The sequence below is a fragment of the Trichosurus vulpecula genome, chromosome 1 (assembly GCF_011100635.1).
Source record: "Trichosurus vulpecula isolate mTriVul1 chromosome 1, mTriVul1.pri, whole genome shotgun sequence".
NCBI classification, from domain to species: Eukaryota; Metazoa; Chordata; class Mammalia; order Diprotodontia; family Phalangeridae; genus Trichosurus; species Trichosurus vulpecula.
In genome coordinates, this window is record NC_050573.1 from 399,100,670 (window position 1) to 399,115,760 (window position 15,091).

The 15,091-nt window shown below is 38.3% G+C and overlaps 1 protein-coding gene across 1 annotated transcript; it reads right to left on the minus strand.

Moving 5' to 3' along the window:
* Positions 1 to 5,797: 5,797 nt before the first annotated feature.
* On the minus strand, positions 5,798 to 15,067 carry RAD1 (RAD1 checkpoint DNA exonuclease). The gene is made up of 6 exons (XM_036750637.1): positions 14,822 to 15,067; positions 12,918 to 13,189; positions 11,864 to 11,972; positions 9,965 to 10,223; positions 7,835 to 7,933; positions 5,798 to 7,244 (listed from the first exon to the last, which is right to left on the minus strand). Exons 2-6 carry the CDS (start codon positions 13,110 to 13,112, stop codon positions 7,061 to 7,063), a joined length of 846 nt encoding a protein of 281 aa, XP_036606532.1. The 5' UTR covers positions 13,113 to 13,189; positions 14,822 to 15,067; the 3' UTR covers positions 5,798 to 7,060.
* Between the last annotated feature and the right edge of the window lie 24 nt (positions 15,068 to 15,091).

Sequence of the window (15,091 nt, forward strand, 5' to 3'; positions counted from 1 at the left end):
CTTTTTTCTTTGATGTGATCTTATTAAATTTCTCAACATAAAACTCCTTTTTCTTTTGGCCTTAGTTCCTCTTAGCATTTTTTCCCCCACAGTTTTATTGTTTTGATGATCTATTAAAAAAATAACCCACAGATTTCAGTTCAATTTGACAAGTATTTACAGTATTAACAAACTACTATGGATATAAAGACAAAAATGAAAGACAGTTTACATTCTACTATGGAAGTTTTAATGAACCGTCCCCACCCTAGTCTGTAATGCTTATTTCCTACCCTGCACCTTCTATCTCCCCAATCTCCCCAGCTCTCTTCCTCTTCCCTTTCCCTGTATGACAATTAAGCTACTCATTCAGCTAGCATTAAGTACCTATTATGTGCCAGTGCTGGAGACACAAAGAAGGACAAAAGGCTGTCCCTGTTCTCAAAGAGCTGACATTTCTAATGGAGACAATTATGTACAAACAAAATATATCTAGCATAAATTGGATATAGTCTGAGAGGGGAAGTGCTAAGGTTAAGGAAGACGGGGAAAGGCTTCTTCCCCAGAAGGTGAAGACTTTAGCTGAGACTTGAAGGAAGCCAGGGAGAACAGGAGGCTGAAATGGAGAACACTGCAGGCCCTTGTTGTTGTTCAGAGGTGTCTCACTCTATGGGACCCTATGGACAAAGATAGTAGCATGATTTGCCATTTCCTTCTCCAATGTGTCCCCATTTTACAGATGAACTGAGGCAAATAGGAATTAATTGCTCAGTCACACAGTTAGTGTCTTGAGGCCACATCTGAACTCATGTCATCCTGACTCCTGCATCACCTGGCTGCCCACATTCCAGGCCCTGTGGGTCTGCTAATGAAAACACTTGGAGTCAGGAGATGTTAGTGTTCAGTGAGAGGATTAAGGGCCGGTGTCACTGGATCATTGACACTTAGACACATTAAGTGACTTGCCCAAGGTCACAGAGCTGCTATTTGAACCCAAGTTTTCTAAATACAGTGCTATTTCAGCTACTGTTCCATATTCTCTTTCAGAGAAAAATAATGAAATTCAACAGAATTTCTAATTATTGTTTATGGAAATTAATGGAGGCAGAGCCAAAATGGTGGAGGGGTAGGAAGCAATGAGGCTGAGCTCCAGGCCACAAACTGCTCCAAACAGATCTACAAAATGCACCAGACTAAATCCTGATGGGGAAATCCAGAAAAAATCCTTTGTGCATCTCAGGTCCAATATGGAGACAGACAGGTAGTTTTTGGACACTGTGGGAGTAGCCTATAGGTACTCCATCTAGCAATGAGGGAGAGCTGTGCTCCAGGGTAAGAAGAGGTTGTAAACCCATCTCCTGGCACCACCAGAGTCACACTGGGGTACTGCAAAAGGGACATGTATGAATGGCAACTTTGTCACCTGCTACCCAGTTCCTAGTCACAGATGGAGGGCTGATGGAGAAGAGGACCCACAAGGGCAGTGGTGGTCCTGGATAGGGAGGCCCCTGAGCTGTAGAGAAAGGAGGAAGTTCAGTAGCCAGCTGCAGTAGTAGTGAGATTCACATCCTAAGCTAAGAACAGGGTCTCATTCCCAGCACCTACTCCAGCCTGCAGTGGAATAATCAAGGCAGGAATTTGAAACCAAAGGGAGTTTATAATTTTGTCACTTTGAGCCTACAGAGCTTTATGGCCACGTGAAAAGGGTGGAGTCCAACAGCAGTCTATTTTTGCAAAGACCCAAACTGGGGTCAAGGAGTTGCAGAGTTTGGGTGCACTGTAAGTTTGCAGGTCACCAGTCCTGGGATTGTAGAATAATATAATACTTGATATCTCAAGAAAGCAGTGACAGGACTAGCCCTTCCCTCCAGAAGTGTGGCAGAGCCCTGCCCTAACATCAACTGTGACATTAAGAAGTAGGCTGGAAGGGAAGAAATTAATGTTTTAGTGAGAAAACTAAAATATATTCCCATTATATAAATGGAATCTCATAAGGCTAAAAATTTATTCCCATTGTACTTGGTGTTATTCATTGACTATGGCAGCAACTCCCAGAAGTTCTAAAAGTGAGAAAAAGCCTTGACAAACAAAAGAACCATTGACTCCAAAACATAAGTAACACCTCAGGGAAAAACAAAGCTTGGGCACACACTCCACTAGAATTCGTAGAAGATATGAAGAGTTTAAAAAAAAAGATTTAAAATGTTTTTATTAATGGAATGAGAGCACCTTGAAGAAAAAAAAGGAAAAGAAACGAGAGCTACAGAAGAACTGGAAAGAGAAATAACAACTTGACACAAATAGTACACACAAAAACTTTCCCAAGAAGCAGACTCCCTGAAAATTAGAATGAACCAGTTAGAAGCCAATGACTTCGTAAGACAACAAGAAATATTAAAGTCAAAAGGCTTTAAAAAAAAAAAGAAAATGTAAGACTTATAGCAAAAATAACTTATCTGGTAAACAAATCAAGAGGAAAAAAGTTTAAGAATTATTGGATTATCTGAAAACCATGACCGAAATGAGAGCCTAGACGTACTATTTCAATAAATGTTAAAAGAAAATTTCCCAGATCTCCCAGAACCTGAGGGCAAAGTGGGAAAAGGAAAAACTGTCAACTGAACTGGAACCTGTTTCTAACATGTGGGTGGCTGGGGCCAAACAATGCAGGCCAGAGACAGGAGAGTTAGGGATCAAACAGAAATTTAATTTCAAAGTGAGGGAAACAAGTTTGCAAACTGAAGTCCCCCTAAGTGAAGGGTTTTTAAACATGAAAACCACAAAAGGGTGGGGCCCAACAGCCATTCTTAGGTCTTGAGTAAACAGCTCCCACGGCAGGCCTCCGCATGCAGGCATTTTTGGGACAATACAGGCATTCTTGGGTCCTGTGGGAACAGTCCCAAGTTATTAGAGTCATTGAGCAGTGTGATCGTTCAGCAGGGCACAGAACCAGTCAGCATGGTGGGAACAGGACAGCAGCTCCTGGTTCAGTTCACTTAGCAGTTACAAGCACAGGAATTGTTAAGGAGTGTCAGGTGTGATTGACGGCTTTCTAACACATTAGCTGTGGCTCTATCTCTTGGGCCAGAACTTTTTGGGAAATAGGGGAGCTCCAATAAGCCTAAATAGTTATTGATTAATATGAAAATCATAAATCCCTCAGTGAATACCTGATAACTGGTCAAAGCAATCCTTTTTGCCAGACGGTGAGCACAGAAGATTGCTGTTATGCCAAGCTCAGGGCATGGGTAGTTCTAGAAAATAGAGTATCTCCTAATATCTTAACAGAATACTTCTTGAAAGAAACCTCAAAATGAAAACTCCCAGAAACATAATTGTCCAAATCTAGAACTTCCATGTAAAAAAAAAAATACTGTAAGCAGCCAGAAAGAATCCGGGTATTGAGGAGCTACAGGATTCCACACAATCTGGCAGCCACCACTATAAAGGAGCTGAGTTTGGAATATATTCCAGAAGGAAAAGGATATATGGGCTTACAGTCAAGAATAATTTACCCAGCAGAAGTGAATATAATGCCTCAGGGGAAAAAAAGGATCTTTAATGAAATTGAAGACTTCCAAGCATTCCTGATGAAAAGAACATAGTTGCAAGAAACTGAAGTTCAAATACAGGAATGGAAAAACACACAAAGGTAAACATGAATGAACAATGATAAAGGAATAATTCAAAGACAGGGAGGCAATACATTTATCTCTATCTATCATTGCCAAGGTTCATATAGGAAGTCCAATTAGACAAGGCCTAGGAATAGTTCTTGTTATGTCTTGATCTTAAGGGAAAGAGGAATATATTTTGGGAGAGGGGATGGAATAAAAGGAGGGATAGGGAAAATTATCTCACATAATCAGAATATACAAATAGACAACTAAGGAGTGTGGAGGGGGAGTAGCTGACACTTGAATTCCACTCTCATTTGAACTAATCAAAAGAATACATACATAGACACAGACACAGACATTGTTGGATACAGAGATACATTTCCATTCAAAAGGAAAATAGGAAGGAAAGAGGAAGGATTTCAGGGAGGAGAGAAGGAATTAGAGGGTGGATAAAGGGAGGTATTAGTCCTAAGTAAAACAAACTCTAATGAAGGTCATATAAAAATATTGATTACTCTTTTTGAGGTAGAATTAGAATCTGAGGGGGTGCTCACAAATGGAGAATTGGATATAAAAATTATGGTATATAAACATAATGCAATATTATTGTTGATCCTGTATTAGCATATAACCAACCAGTATTTCAGAAGACTAACGATGAAATATGCAGCTTACTTCTTGATGGAGAAGTGAGGGAGTCAGAATGAAGAATGATATAAATACTGTTTGGGACATGGCCAATGAGTAAAGTTGTTCTATGTTTGTAATTTTTTAAAATTGTGTTTTCAATTGTGAGTGGTGGTTGGAGTAGGAGAGTAAGAAAGTGGGTCTTGGCTGATTAAAACAAAATATTTTTTTAAAAAGAAATGAATGAAAGTAAGGTTTTTAAATTATGCAGAAATTGGCCTAACACATTAAAGGTTGTCTCATTTGTTTTCAACATTCTTTTCAAACCCTGAGCTCCAAATTCTCCTCCTCCTCTCCCCCACCCACTAAGAAGGCAACACATCAACTATACATGTGAAATCATGCAAAATATACTTCCATATTAGCCATATTTTGAAAAAAAAAAGCAAGAAAAATAAAGTGAGAAAACCACACTTCAGTTTGTACTTAAGAGTTTACCAGTTTTCTTCTTTTTCATGGTTCATTCCACTGGTTATAATTATTCTTTACAACTTGACTATTGTGAAAATAAGTTTAATGTGAAGGCATATGTAGAACCTATATCAGATTGCGTGCTGTATGGGGTGGGGGGGGGAGCAGGGGGAGAAAATCTGGAACTCAAAAACTTGTGGATCTGAGTGCTGTAAACTAAAAATAAAAAATAAATTAAAAAAAGTTTACCAGTTTTCTCTCTGAAGGTGGATAGCATCCTTCGATCATGAGTCTCCTAGAACTGTTCTAGATCAGAGTAGCCAAATCTTTCACAGCTGATCACCACCACAACACTGCTGTCACTGTGCAAACAATCTCTTGGTTCTTCCTATCTCACTCTGTATCAGCCCATATAGGTCCCATCGTGCCCCTCTGAAACTGCCATCACTTCCCACAGCACAACAGTACTCTATCATAACCACACAACTTGTTCAGCCATTTCCCAATCGATCCTCTCAATTTCCAACTCCTTGCTACCACAGAGATGCTTCAAGCATCCTCGTACATATAGGTCCCTCTCCTTTCCCTTTGATCTCTTTGGGATACAGACCCAGTAGTGGCATTGCTGGGCCAAAAGGCATGCACATCTCTATAGCCCTTGAACACAGTTCCAAATTGTTCTCCAGAATGGTTGGACCAGCTTACTACTCCACTAACAGTTCACTGGTGTACCTATTTTCCCTCATCCCCTTCAGCATTTGTCATTTCTTGTAGCTGTGAGGTAGTACCTCAGTTATTTCAATTTGCATTTCTCCAATCAATAATGATTTAGAGCATTTTTTTCCCATAAGACTACAGATAGCTTTGATTTCTTCTTCTGCAAACTGGCTGTTTATATCCTTTGACCATTTATCAATTGGGGAACAAATCTTATTTTTTTTCTGTTCAGTTCTCAGTATTTTGCTCATCAAAAATATAGCTCGACAATATTAAACCCCCTCATTCACCTCAACATGCTGTATTTTATATAGACTTCACAAAAAGCAATCTCTCTGGTTTTATTAATTTTCTATAAAAACTAGTCATATAAATTTACTTTTATATCATTTTATTTAAAATATATAAAATAGCTGTGACAAAAATATTTTAGTGAATAAAGAACTTGGGTACAACTAAAGTTTATAGTGGGTTTTTCCTCAAAACCACCTTGAGAGAAAAAGTAACAAATATTTTTTCACCCCATTTTGTAGATGAGGAAACAGGCTCTGAAAACGGAAAGAACCTGGGTCACAGCTCAATAGGTAAGACTGAATTAAAACCCAAGTCTCCTAACTTTATACCACACTGCCTCTTGTAGAAAATTACTGAAGCTGGCATGCATTTTGTTTTTCGCCTCAGTTTAGGTAAAGACAATGCTAAGAGGTGCCCAATGAATATTTTTAAATTGAACTGGGAAATTAAGACATCATGAAGAAAGTTATGAGTCTTAAATTCACTTTGTATGACAGCAGCAAAACAACTGAAACCTAATACTGCTAATTATAATGATTGAGATTGGCTCCAAATACAATATGAAAATACTTTCCCCTGCTTCTTTGCAGAGGTGGGGTACACGGGCATAGAGTGCTACATGTATCTTACTTTCAATATGTTGGTTTGTTTTACTGAATTTTTTTCTTCTTTAGTATAAGGGTAGCTCTCTGGAAGAGGGTGAAAGGGGACACAGTAGGAAATGGAGGTGAAACAAGGGACACCAATAAAAATGTATTTTTTTAATATAACATTCTAGCTTGTTCATCAAATTTTTATACTTTTTTTTTTTGCTAATTCTCATTCTCAACCCCCATAGATATTCCAATTCCACCTATGACAAACTCATGTAAACAAGTGCCTTCTTTATATTATTTTAAAATATGTAGAGTATCCCTTAAAAAGTACTTTGTCCAATTCAAATTAATCTTGGATGAATGGGTTTGTCATAAGTATGAATTTGCTAATTGTAATAGTATATTGAACATTTCAGAAAAAGTAATATTTTGTCTTCAGATTCTGGATTTTCTGAAGGTTCCTGTTTTGAAAAGTCAATGTTAATAATTTATTCATCAACATTTATCACTACTTATACTCTCATGAACTTAAACAGGTAATATTCAGAAGAGCACCAGAATACTGACACCTATTTGAACACATATCTTTGTGGAAAAATAATGTATCTATAGGGCACACTATTGTGCCACTTGTTATCAATTTCCCAATGTCTTGTCCTTGGGAAAGTCCCACAATAAGTTACCAGCAGTACTGCATAAAGGAGAACAAGAACACAGCCTACCCTGTGTGTAAGAAAGATGGCCAGTCATTAATCGTCAGGGCTCTGAATCACTAACATCCTCATCAGGGCAACAATAGTATTCCACAAAACATATCTGTCCATCTTCATTCTTAATCATATACTGTAAAGAGAGGAATCCCCGGTTATCAGTGCGAATAGACACCTTACAAGATAGGGCTAAAGCTTTGGTAGATGGTTTCAGCAAAGAAATCTTGTATCTGCAGAAAAATAAGAAAAATACTATTTACTTATTTGAACATGACAAAACTGATTTTTAATTCCAAATAAAGAACTAAACAAAAGCTAATAAAAATATTAATATCGGGACAGCTAGGTGGTACAGTGAGTAGAGCACCGGCCCTGGAGTCAGGAGGACCTGAGTTCAAATCCCGCCTCAGACACTTGACACACGTACTAGCTGTGTGACCTTGGGCAAGTCACTTAACCCCAATTGCCCTGCCTTCCCCCTCCAAGAAAAAAAAAAGGTAAAAAAATAAATTAAAAAAATATTAATATCCTTAAAAAAACTAATTTCTTAATTGGATTTTAACTATTTTCTCTTGGCTTCTTTTACCTTTACCTCACCCACATATTACTGCCAAAATAGATTTTTTTTAATGGCAGTTATTTTTAGTCTTAAAAAAGTACTTTAAAAAAAGTTATCTACAGTTTTTGTTACAAATCAAAACAAGTAGTTTCTACTAAATTATCACCCTCCCAAACTCTCTCCCCCAATGACACCCTAATTTTTTTTTAACCATCATTGGCAATAGTATAGGTGATGGCAGGTTGCATATTAAGAACTGACCTGTTAGTCTGGGTCTGATTACAATGAAATGCTTCCATCAAATCAGAATCTTTGGGATAGTCAAGGTGTGAACTTCCTGAATTTCCAAAAGTGGATAACCTAAAACACAAGATTACCAAATGCAATGGGCCTTTACAAAAGGGATTAAGTCTGGAGATCTCTTCACTGTTGTATCCTTAGCATACATACATGATGAAAAAACTTCCTTGTCCCTTCACTGAAGGATATAATAAAGAGATTGATAAATAGAAGGACTATGGCTCAAAACTAACCACTCTATTCCTTTTTTCACCAAGAGTCTATGTATATTAATCACTTCCTTAAGGCTATTGTGCCATTATCTGTACCTCAATTAACCTATTCCCTAAATCTGAAGTACTTTTTTTTTTAAACTTTGACATTCTATAGCTTGGTGGTCTCCATATAAGCAATCAATAAACAAATACTCATTGAGTTCTTCCTTTTTGCTTAAGCACTGCACAGAATATGGAATAAACATAAAACAGCCCTATGCACTCAAGCAGCTTATAATTTAGAAGACACCAAATTAGCACACATTAAACAACTGGAGAATAATATACCACAAGATAATAATTGAATGCCTAATTGTTTCATGGAAACTAAGAGTATTGTAGGAATTCAGAGAGAGAAGACAGTGAGGGCTGTAGAAATTAGGGAAGGTTTTGTGGAGTAATTGGGTTTGAAAACAGACCTTGAAAAGCAAAGGGTAAGATTTGGACAGGAGGAAGAGAAGGTATTTTAGAGGAGGGAAACTTGAATCCCTCAATTGTGTGATACTGTCCTGCCTCTAAAACACCCTCCCCCGGTCCCCCCCCCCCGTCCCCCCCCCCCCCCCCCCCCCCCGAAGAGATTCCCTGCCAAACCCCAATGCATGAGGATAATCCCAGAAATTGTGCTGGAAGGTTCCTTAGGAAATTCTGCTTAAGGCTCTGGAATTTCAGTTTCTGCCACTAGTTAAATGAGAGTTCTGTCCAATAAGTTTGAATTAACGTAAGTATTACTATATTCTTCTTTAAACTGGAACATCCTTGCATATAGCTGTGAGAAACTTTAACTATCCTAAAGCAGATCTGAGAACTTGTTTTTAAGTAGCTGACATATTACTTTATAATGCTTAAAATTGGAAAGGGACATCAAAATATTTGGTTCTTCTCTAAACCGATATTCTGAAGGTGTTCTAAATACGGAACCATCAGTTCAATAGAGCAAGCAAGAGTAGTTATCATTTTTTACTTTGGATCCTATTGTAAATTTCTTCTTATCTAGGAAGCTATTCCCAGATGAACACTACCTTACCTCAGGATAACCAACCCTTGTTCTCTATGGCAATCTCTCCCACTCCCATCCATTTTTTCTGATCAATCATGTTTGACTCTGATCCTACTTGGGGTTTTCTTGGCAAAGACACTGGAGTGGTTTGTCATTTCCTTATCCAGCTCATCTGACAGATGAGGAAATTGAGGTAAACTAGGTTAAGTGACTTGCCAGGGTCATATAGCTAGTAAGTGTCTGAGGCCAGATTTGAACTCACATCTTCCTGACTCCAGACCCAATGTTTATCCATGGCACCACCTAGCTGCCCCAAGCATTTGTGAAATTTGTACTAAATTACTATACACTTTTTCACTCCTTCATGTCATCTCCCTCAATTAAACTGTAAGTTTATTGATGTAAGATACCAGGTATATTATATATTCATTCCTCAAAGTATCTAGCATATACAAAGGACCATTATTTCTTGCACACTGCACTAAAATGAAACAAAAGAAAGAAGAATGCCTCATTCAACAACATTTCTCTAGAGCAAGGACACCCACATTTTCAAGTCATCATAAATCTTGATCTTTTGGGGCTGCATGAATTGAACTATGTAATTAATTACATTCAACATCAATTAAATTACTAATTGTTCTGAGTCTGCTGGCATGATACCTGACAGCAGTCATTAATACAACCGAAGTAGTAGATGGGTGGTTGGGTCCTATGCTCCTATGTATTCACATATGCTAATTAGTTGGAGAAAAGGTACCATAAAAATTCCTGGTGCTAACAAAAAGCAAAAAATCACTCAAAAGAGATTATCAGAAAGAAAATACTGATTTTGGGTACCTGAAATAAGGTTTTTCTGGTGACATGGTAATCTGTAGGACCTCACTGGTCATGTCTAATTCAGCAAATGCTTCACGTAGGCCTTCTGACTGAAGAATAATCTTATTAATAACATTTGTGCTGCAGAAATCAAAATCCAGTGTATCTTCAGGCTCTTGGGTATTAATTTTGCACACTGTCACTACTCCTCCTTCTTCCAGGAAGAGTGTCAAAGGGTACCCATAACCTTGGTAACACATCCTAAGTGCAGTTGAAGTTCCTGAAGAGAAGTAAATCAATATAAGTCCTCTTTGAGCTTACTTTTATGGTTTTAGGTTCAGTTTCTATTCAGATCACAAATAAAACTCATTAAGTAGTAATCATTTATATATCTAGTAGCCATTGTTATATGTATTTTTTTCTTTTTCTTTTTGCAGACACTGTGGTGTAGTGAATAGAGCACTGACTGTGGAGGAAGGCAGACCTAGGTTCAAGTCCCATCTTTGCCATATACTGGATGTGTGATCCTGGGTGAGTCACTTAACCTCTCAATGTCTCTAAGAATGTAAGGTGCAGAGAAGGTACCAATCTGCATTGGTAGGGGAAGTTCCTCACTGGGAGTTCTCTAAACTGATGAAATTAGTTTATATTACTAAAATTACTCTAATATTTTAGCCCACCAGAAAAAAAAAACAAATAGGAAAAATGACAAGAAAAAATGTATTACAGATCTCTAGGTCTATCTTTGATATTACTAAATCATTCCCTGACTTCAAATACAAACAATTCCAGAATAAAATAGTGTACACTGTCCTAAAAGTGTGGGGACCAATACTATACAGATTGCAGAACAGTTGAAGACTTGGTTCCATTTTATTTGAGTGCACATGATTTACAAGCATTATATAAGTGTTCAGATATAGTAACACCCAGAACTCACTGTATATAATATAAGGAGGTCCTCAAACTTTATTTAGAGGAGAAGCTACTTTTCATCTTCCAGAATCCTTACAATCACAATTATACCCAAAAGGTGCTAGAGGTCCTGACACAATCAATAACTGAGTGGGTAGTGATGTTGACAACCTTAGTCTCTAATGACGTTGCTAATAATGGCTACCTATGAAATGAGAAGCCCTTTGAGCCTGAAAATTCCCAGAAACTAATGGAAGTGCACATGATGGGGGTGGGGGGCTTAATATTGACTAGACAACACATAACCAATGTGTTGGCAAGTCTTACACTAAATGTTTATTTGTAATACAATATAATTTTCATTTAATTATAAGGTCCCATGACTAATCCACTCCTACAAGGCTGTTGTAATAATAATGCTAAGCTGCTATGGAGCTAAAAAATTCACCTGCCAAGAGTCCCAGGGGCTAAAATAATTCTGAGGGGTTTTTGTGATTTCATAGCTACATCAAATGAACTATGACATTTTACATCTTTACCATTTCTTTAAAATTCTAAAACCTAAGTGGAAGTTAATACTTTAAAGTTCAGAGTACAGGAAAAATGTATTAAATTGTTAAAAAGTTGCTTTAAAAAAACCACAAGCATATTTAAAAATAATGTCAATAAGTACATTATAACAACAGTGCAGCTAGAATTAAGCTATTCATATAACTTCCATAACATTAAAAATCTTGGCCATTTCCAAGTCTTTTGAGTATTTCAGTTTTAATTTCTGAGTGACTAATATATTTAAAAAGATTGTAATTACCTCTACAAATATCAAAAGGGTCATAAAAACACCTAATATTTTCAAAAACATTCTAAAACCCACTATTGACTTCTGAGTAATGAGCTCTCAAATTGAAAACTGTAATTCTAAATATCATTCCTGAATTGATGAATTCTTCATACTGTTATATCATGCCTTCATACTGTTATATCATGACAATAACAATGATATACCTGGCAAAGGAGTTGAACCAAAAATGGTCAAGCAGTCTAGAAGGACTGTCAAATTGATTCGAAATGTTACAGATTCCTCCTGAACAATAAACTCCTGAAATATTCCAGCCTGTAAAAAAAGAAGACATTAATAAATATAAATATGGCCATTTATACTAATGAATTAAACTAGTCTGCATGTAGTTTCGAAGATTTCACTTTCTATGTATTTGAAAGTAGATCAGCTTGGATGTGCCACTTACTACCTAGGAAAGCTTCAGCTAGTCACATAACCCTTCTGGGCCTCAGTTTCCTTATCTGTAAAATTAAGGGGTTGTACTAGATGATCGCTAAACAACTCTGATTTTTCTTAGTTTGCATTTATTAGATTCCTGAATCCCCAAACCCCCAAACCGTTGTATAAATTTCATTTCTGGGCTGCCACTCAAAAAAGAACTCTCTTCTAGCTCACTGAAACAAAAATGGCCCAACCAAGCCCCTGGAGGCATCTACTCTCTCTGCAGAGCCCCTAAACACAAAGGAGGTTCCTTAGACTCTGCTATTTACTATGTGTGACCCTCATCTGTAAAAATAAATGATTCTTTTCTGATTGCCAGTATGCTACAAAACCCATCATAAAATTTCTATAAAACAAAGATATTTATGCTTTACCTAAACTAGATATTTTGAAAAGTGTTAATCATCAGGGACAGGGAAAGAACTTGGACAATCCTTTCAGTTAATTTTAAATTTCGACCTGTGAATATTATGTAGGATTCCTACAGTATCAGTGCTGGAAGGGATCTAAGAAATCACTTAGTCCAACACCCTCATTTTGTAGATCATAGATGAGGAGCTATAAAGGTTGGTCATCAAACCCAAACCTCTTATTTTGAAGACAAATAAACTAAAGCACAGAGAGATAAAAGACTTGCTAGCAAGGGGCAGAGTGAAGACTCAAACCTGGGACTTTTGACTCCCAACTTCAGTGCTTTTTCCTTAATACCAATTTAACAGATTAGCCATTTCCAACATATGTAGAAAAAACGGTGGAATAGCATGCTTGCCTCCATACCTGAATGAATGCATTGGCTTGCAGACATTTTGCATTTTCCACTGTAACCTTGATTCCATTTGTTGTTGCAAAACAGGTTGCGTGGTCTCTGAAATGAATAGCTTTTAATATGTTTGAGAGATTCCTTACATTGTCAAGGCTGGCAACTAAAATATATTGATCATTCCCATCTTCAGTCTGTGTGGAAAGAGGCATTTCTGTTTCACATAAGGCTTCTTCCACTAGGTGCTCCTAATTTAAACTGGGATTAACCAGTTCTCTGCCTCAGCGACCTATAATGAAGATAAATGTTGAGTTCAGTGACTCCAGAAAAAACTGCTCTAGTTGTATGCCCCCCAAAAATGATTTTTTTGAAGAGTCAACCAATTTTGTGTTTTCTTAGCAGAATGTATTTTTCCAAGCACAACTGTTTAGCCCTCACTCCACCCCCTCCAACTGCAGGAGAAAAAAAAATGTGTAATGGAAACATTACTAGGCTAGAAATCAAGAGACCTGGACTCAAGTGTGAGTTCTGCCATTGAAGAACTTGTGAAGTTGGGAGTCACTTCTCTAAGGACGTTTCCTGAAAAATACCCTGTCTAACCTACTCCCATAGGGCTGTTCTAAGAATAAAATAATGTATATATTACTTCATATTGTAAAAGATTTTCACAATTTCATAATCATAACCTATTGGGGGGGGTGCTCAGGGTTACAGTTTCTGAGGCAGGATTTGAACTCGGGTCTTCCCGACTCTTAGGTCTAGTGCTCTATTCTCTGCTCTGATGGGTTACAGGCCAAGCAGCTTTTTTTTTTTTTAAGGTAGTTCTCCTGCTGAACCACATCTTATCTGAACCATGTCTAAGGTTCCAGCTTGACCTAGGTTCTGTGAGAAATTCCAAAATAAGTTAAGATTTCTACTGTGGTTCTTCATTCAGCAAGCATTTATCAAGTACCTCGTTAGTTTAAGGATGTCCTGATGTGGAAACTCACTCTGGAGATGCAGAGAGACAACTAGTTTATAATTTATAATTGGAGAAAGCTGCTTGGCGCGCTGAAAAGTCAGGTGACTTGCCCATGTTACTTAGCAGATGTGTTTCTAAGGGAGGACTTTTAGATTTCTAAGTTTAGTCCTCTATCCACTACTCCGAGGCTTCTGATGACGCTGTAAATTTTATACAATACACTAAAGGGGGTGGGGGTTCCTGTTGGGATAGTGACTTGTCCCTAACCACATCTCAGCCGTGTCGAAGCCTGGATTCTACGCAAGTTCTCTCCACTCCTGGTAAAAGGAACAGAATTTAGAGCTGGAAAGATTCCCAGGGATCCCTTAGTCCAAACACCGCGTTACACACAAAGTGGAGGTATCTAGGTTGTGCAGCGCGGATGAAGCAAGTCACTTAATCTTTGCTTCAGTTTCCGCATTTGCATAAAACGAAGATAAAAACAGCACCTACTTCCCAGGGATATTATGAGGATCAAATGTAACGTTTGTAAACCGCTTCAAAAACCTTACTCGCTATATAATGCCAGTTACTACTAATATTATTGACAAGCCTATAGAGGTTTGCCAGAGTTGAAAGTTCGCACGCCAAGGACCTGAACTCAGATCTTATCCCTTTCCCAGTATTTACGTGGCGCTCAAAATTTCGCACAGAGCTAGGGCTTTGTAAAAAGTAAATAAAGCATTAGACTCTATTTCATCTACACCTTCCACTTGTCTCTCCATCCCAGCCCCAGACCGAGAGAGGAGACAGAAGAAACTAGGGAGGAAACGGTCCCGACCCTTGCACCTCCTGGCTTCTTCCTTCACGCCTCGGCTAGGGTGTCCCCTCCTACGGAAGCTTCTCCAGATCCCTCCCGGCAGTGAGTGCTCCCTCCTCCTCCCTTTATCTTGTATTTATTCATCCAAGTGTTATTTCTACCTCCGGCTCCTCTGAGGCAAGAGCAGTTTTGTCTTTGCAGTCCCCAGCCCTTAGCTCAGTGCCGAACTAGCCCAAATGTTTGTAAGTAGGAATAAATTCCCGGTCCCACACGGTCCTCACAGCGCCCCGGGTAGCCTCGGCTCCCCTCTGCCCCTTGGGTTCCAAGCCGGCCTCAGGAGCGACCGTTTTTCCCGCCCCAAAACTGGAATGAAGCTCCGCTTCCGGCTCCCAAGGCAGACCGGAAGTGTCGGAGTCTTGGCTTGGTTCGAC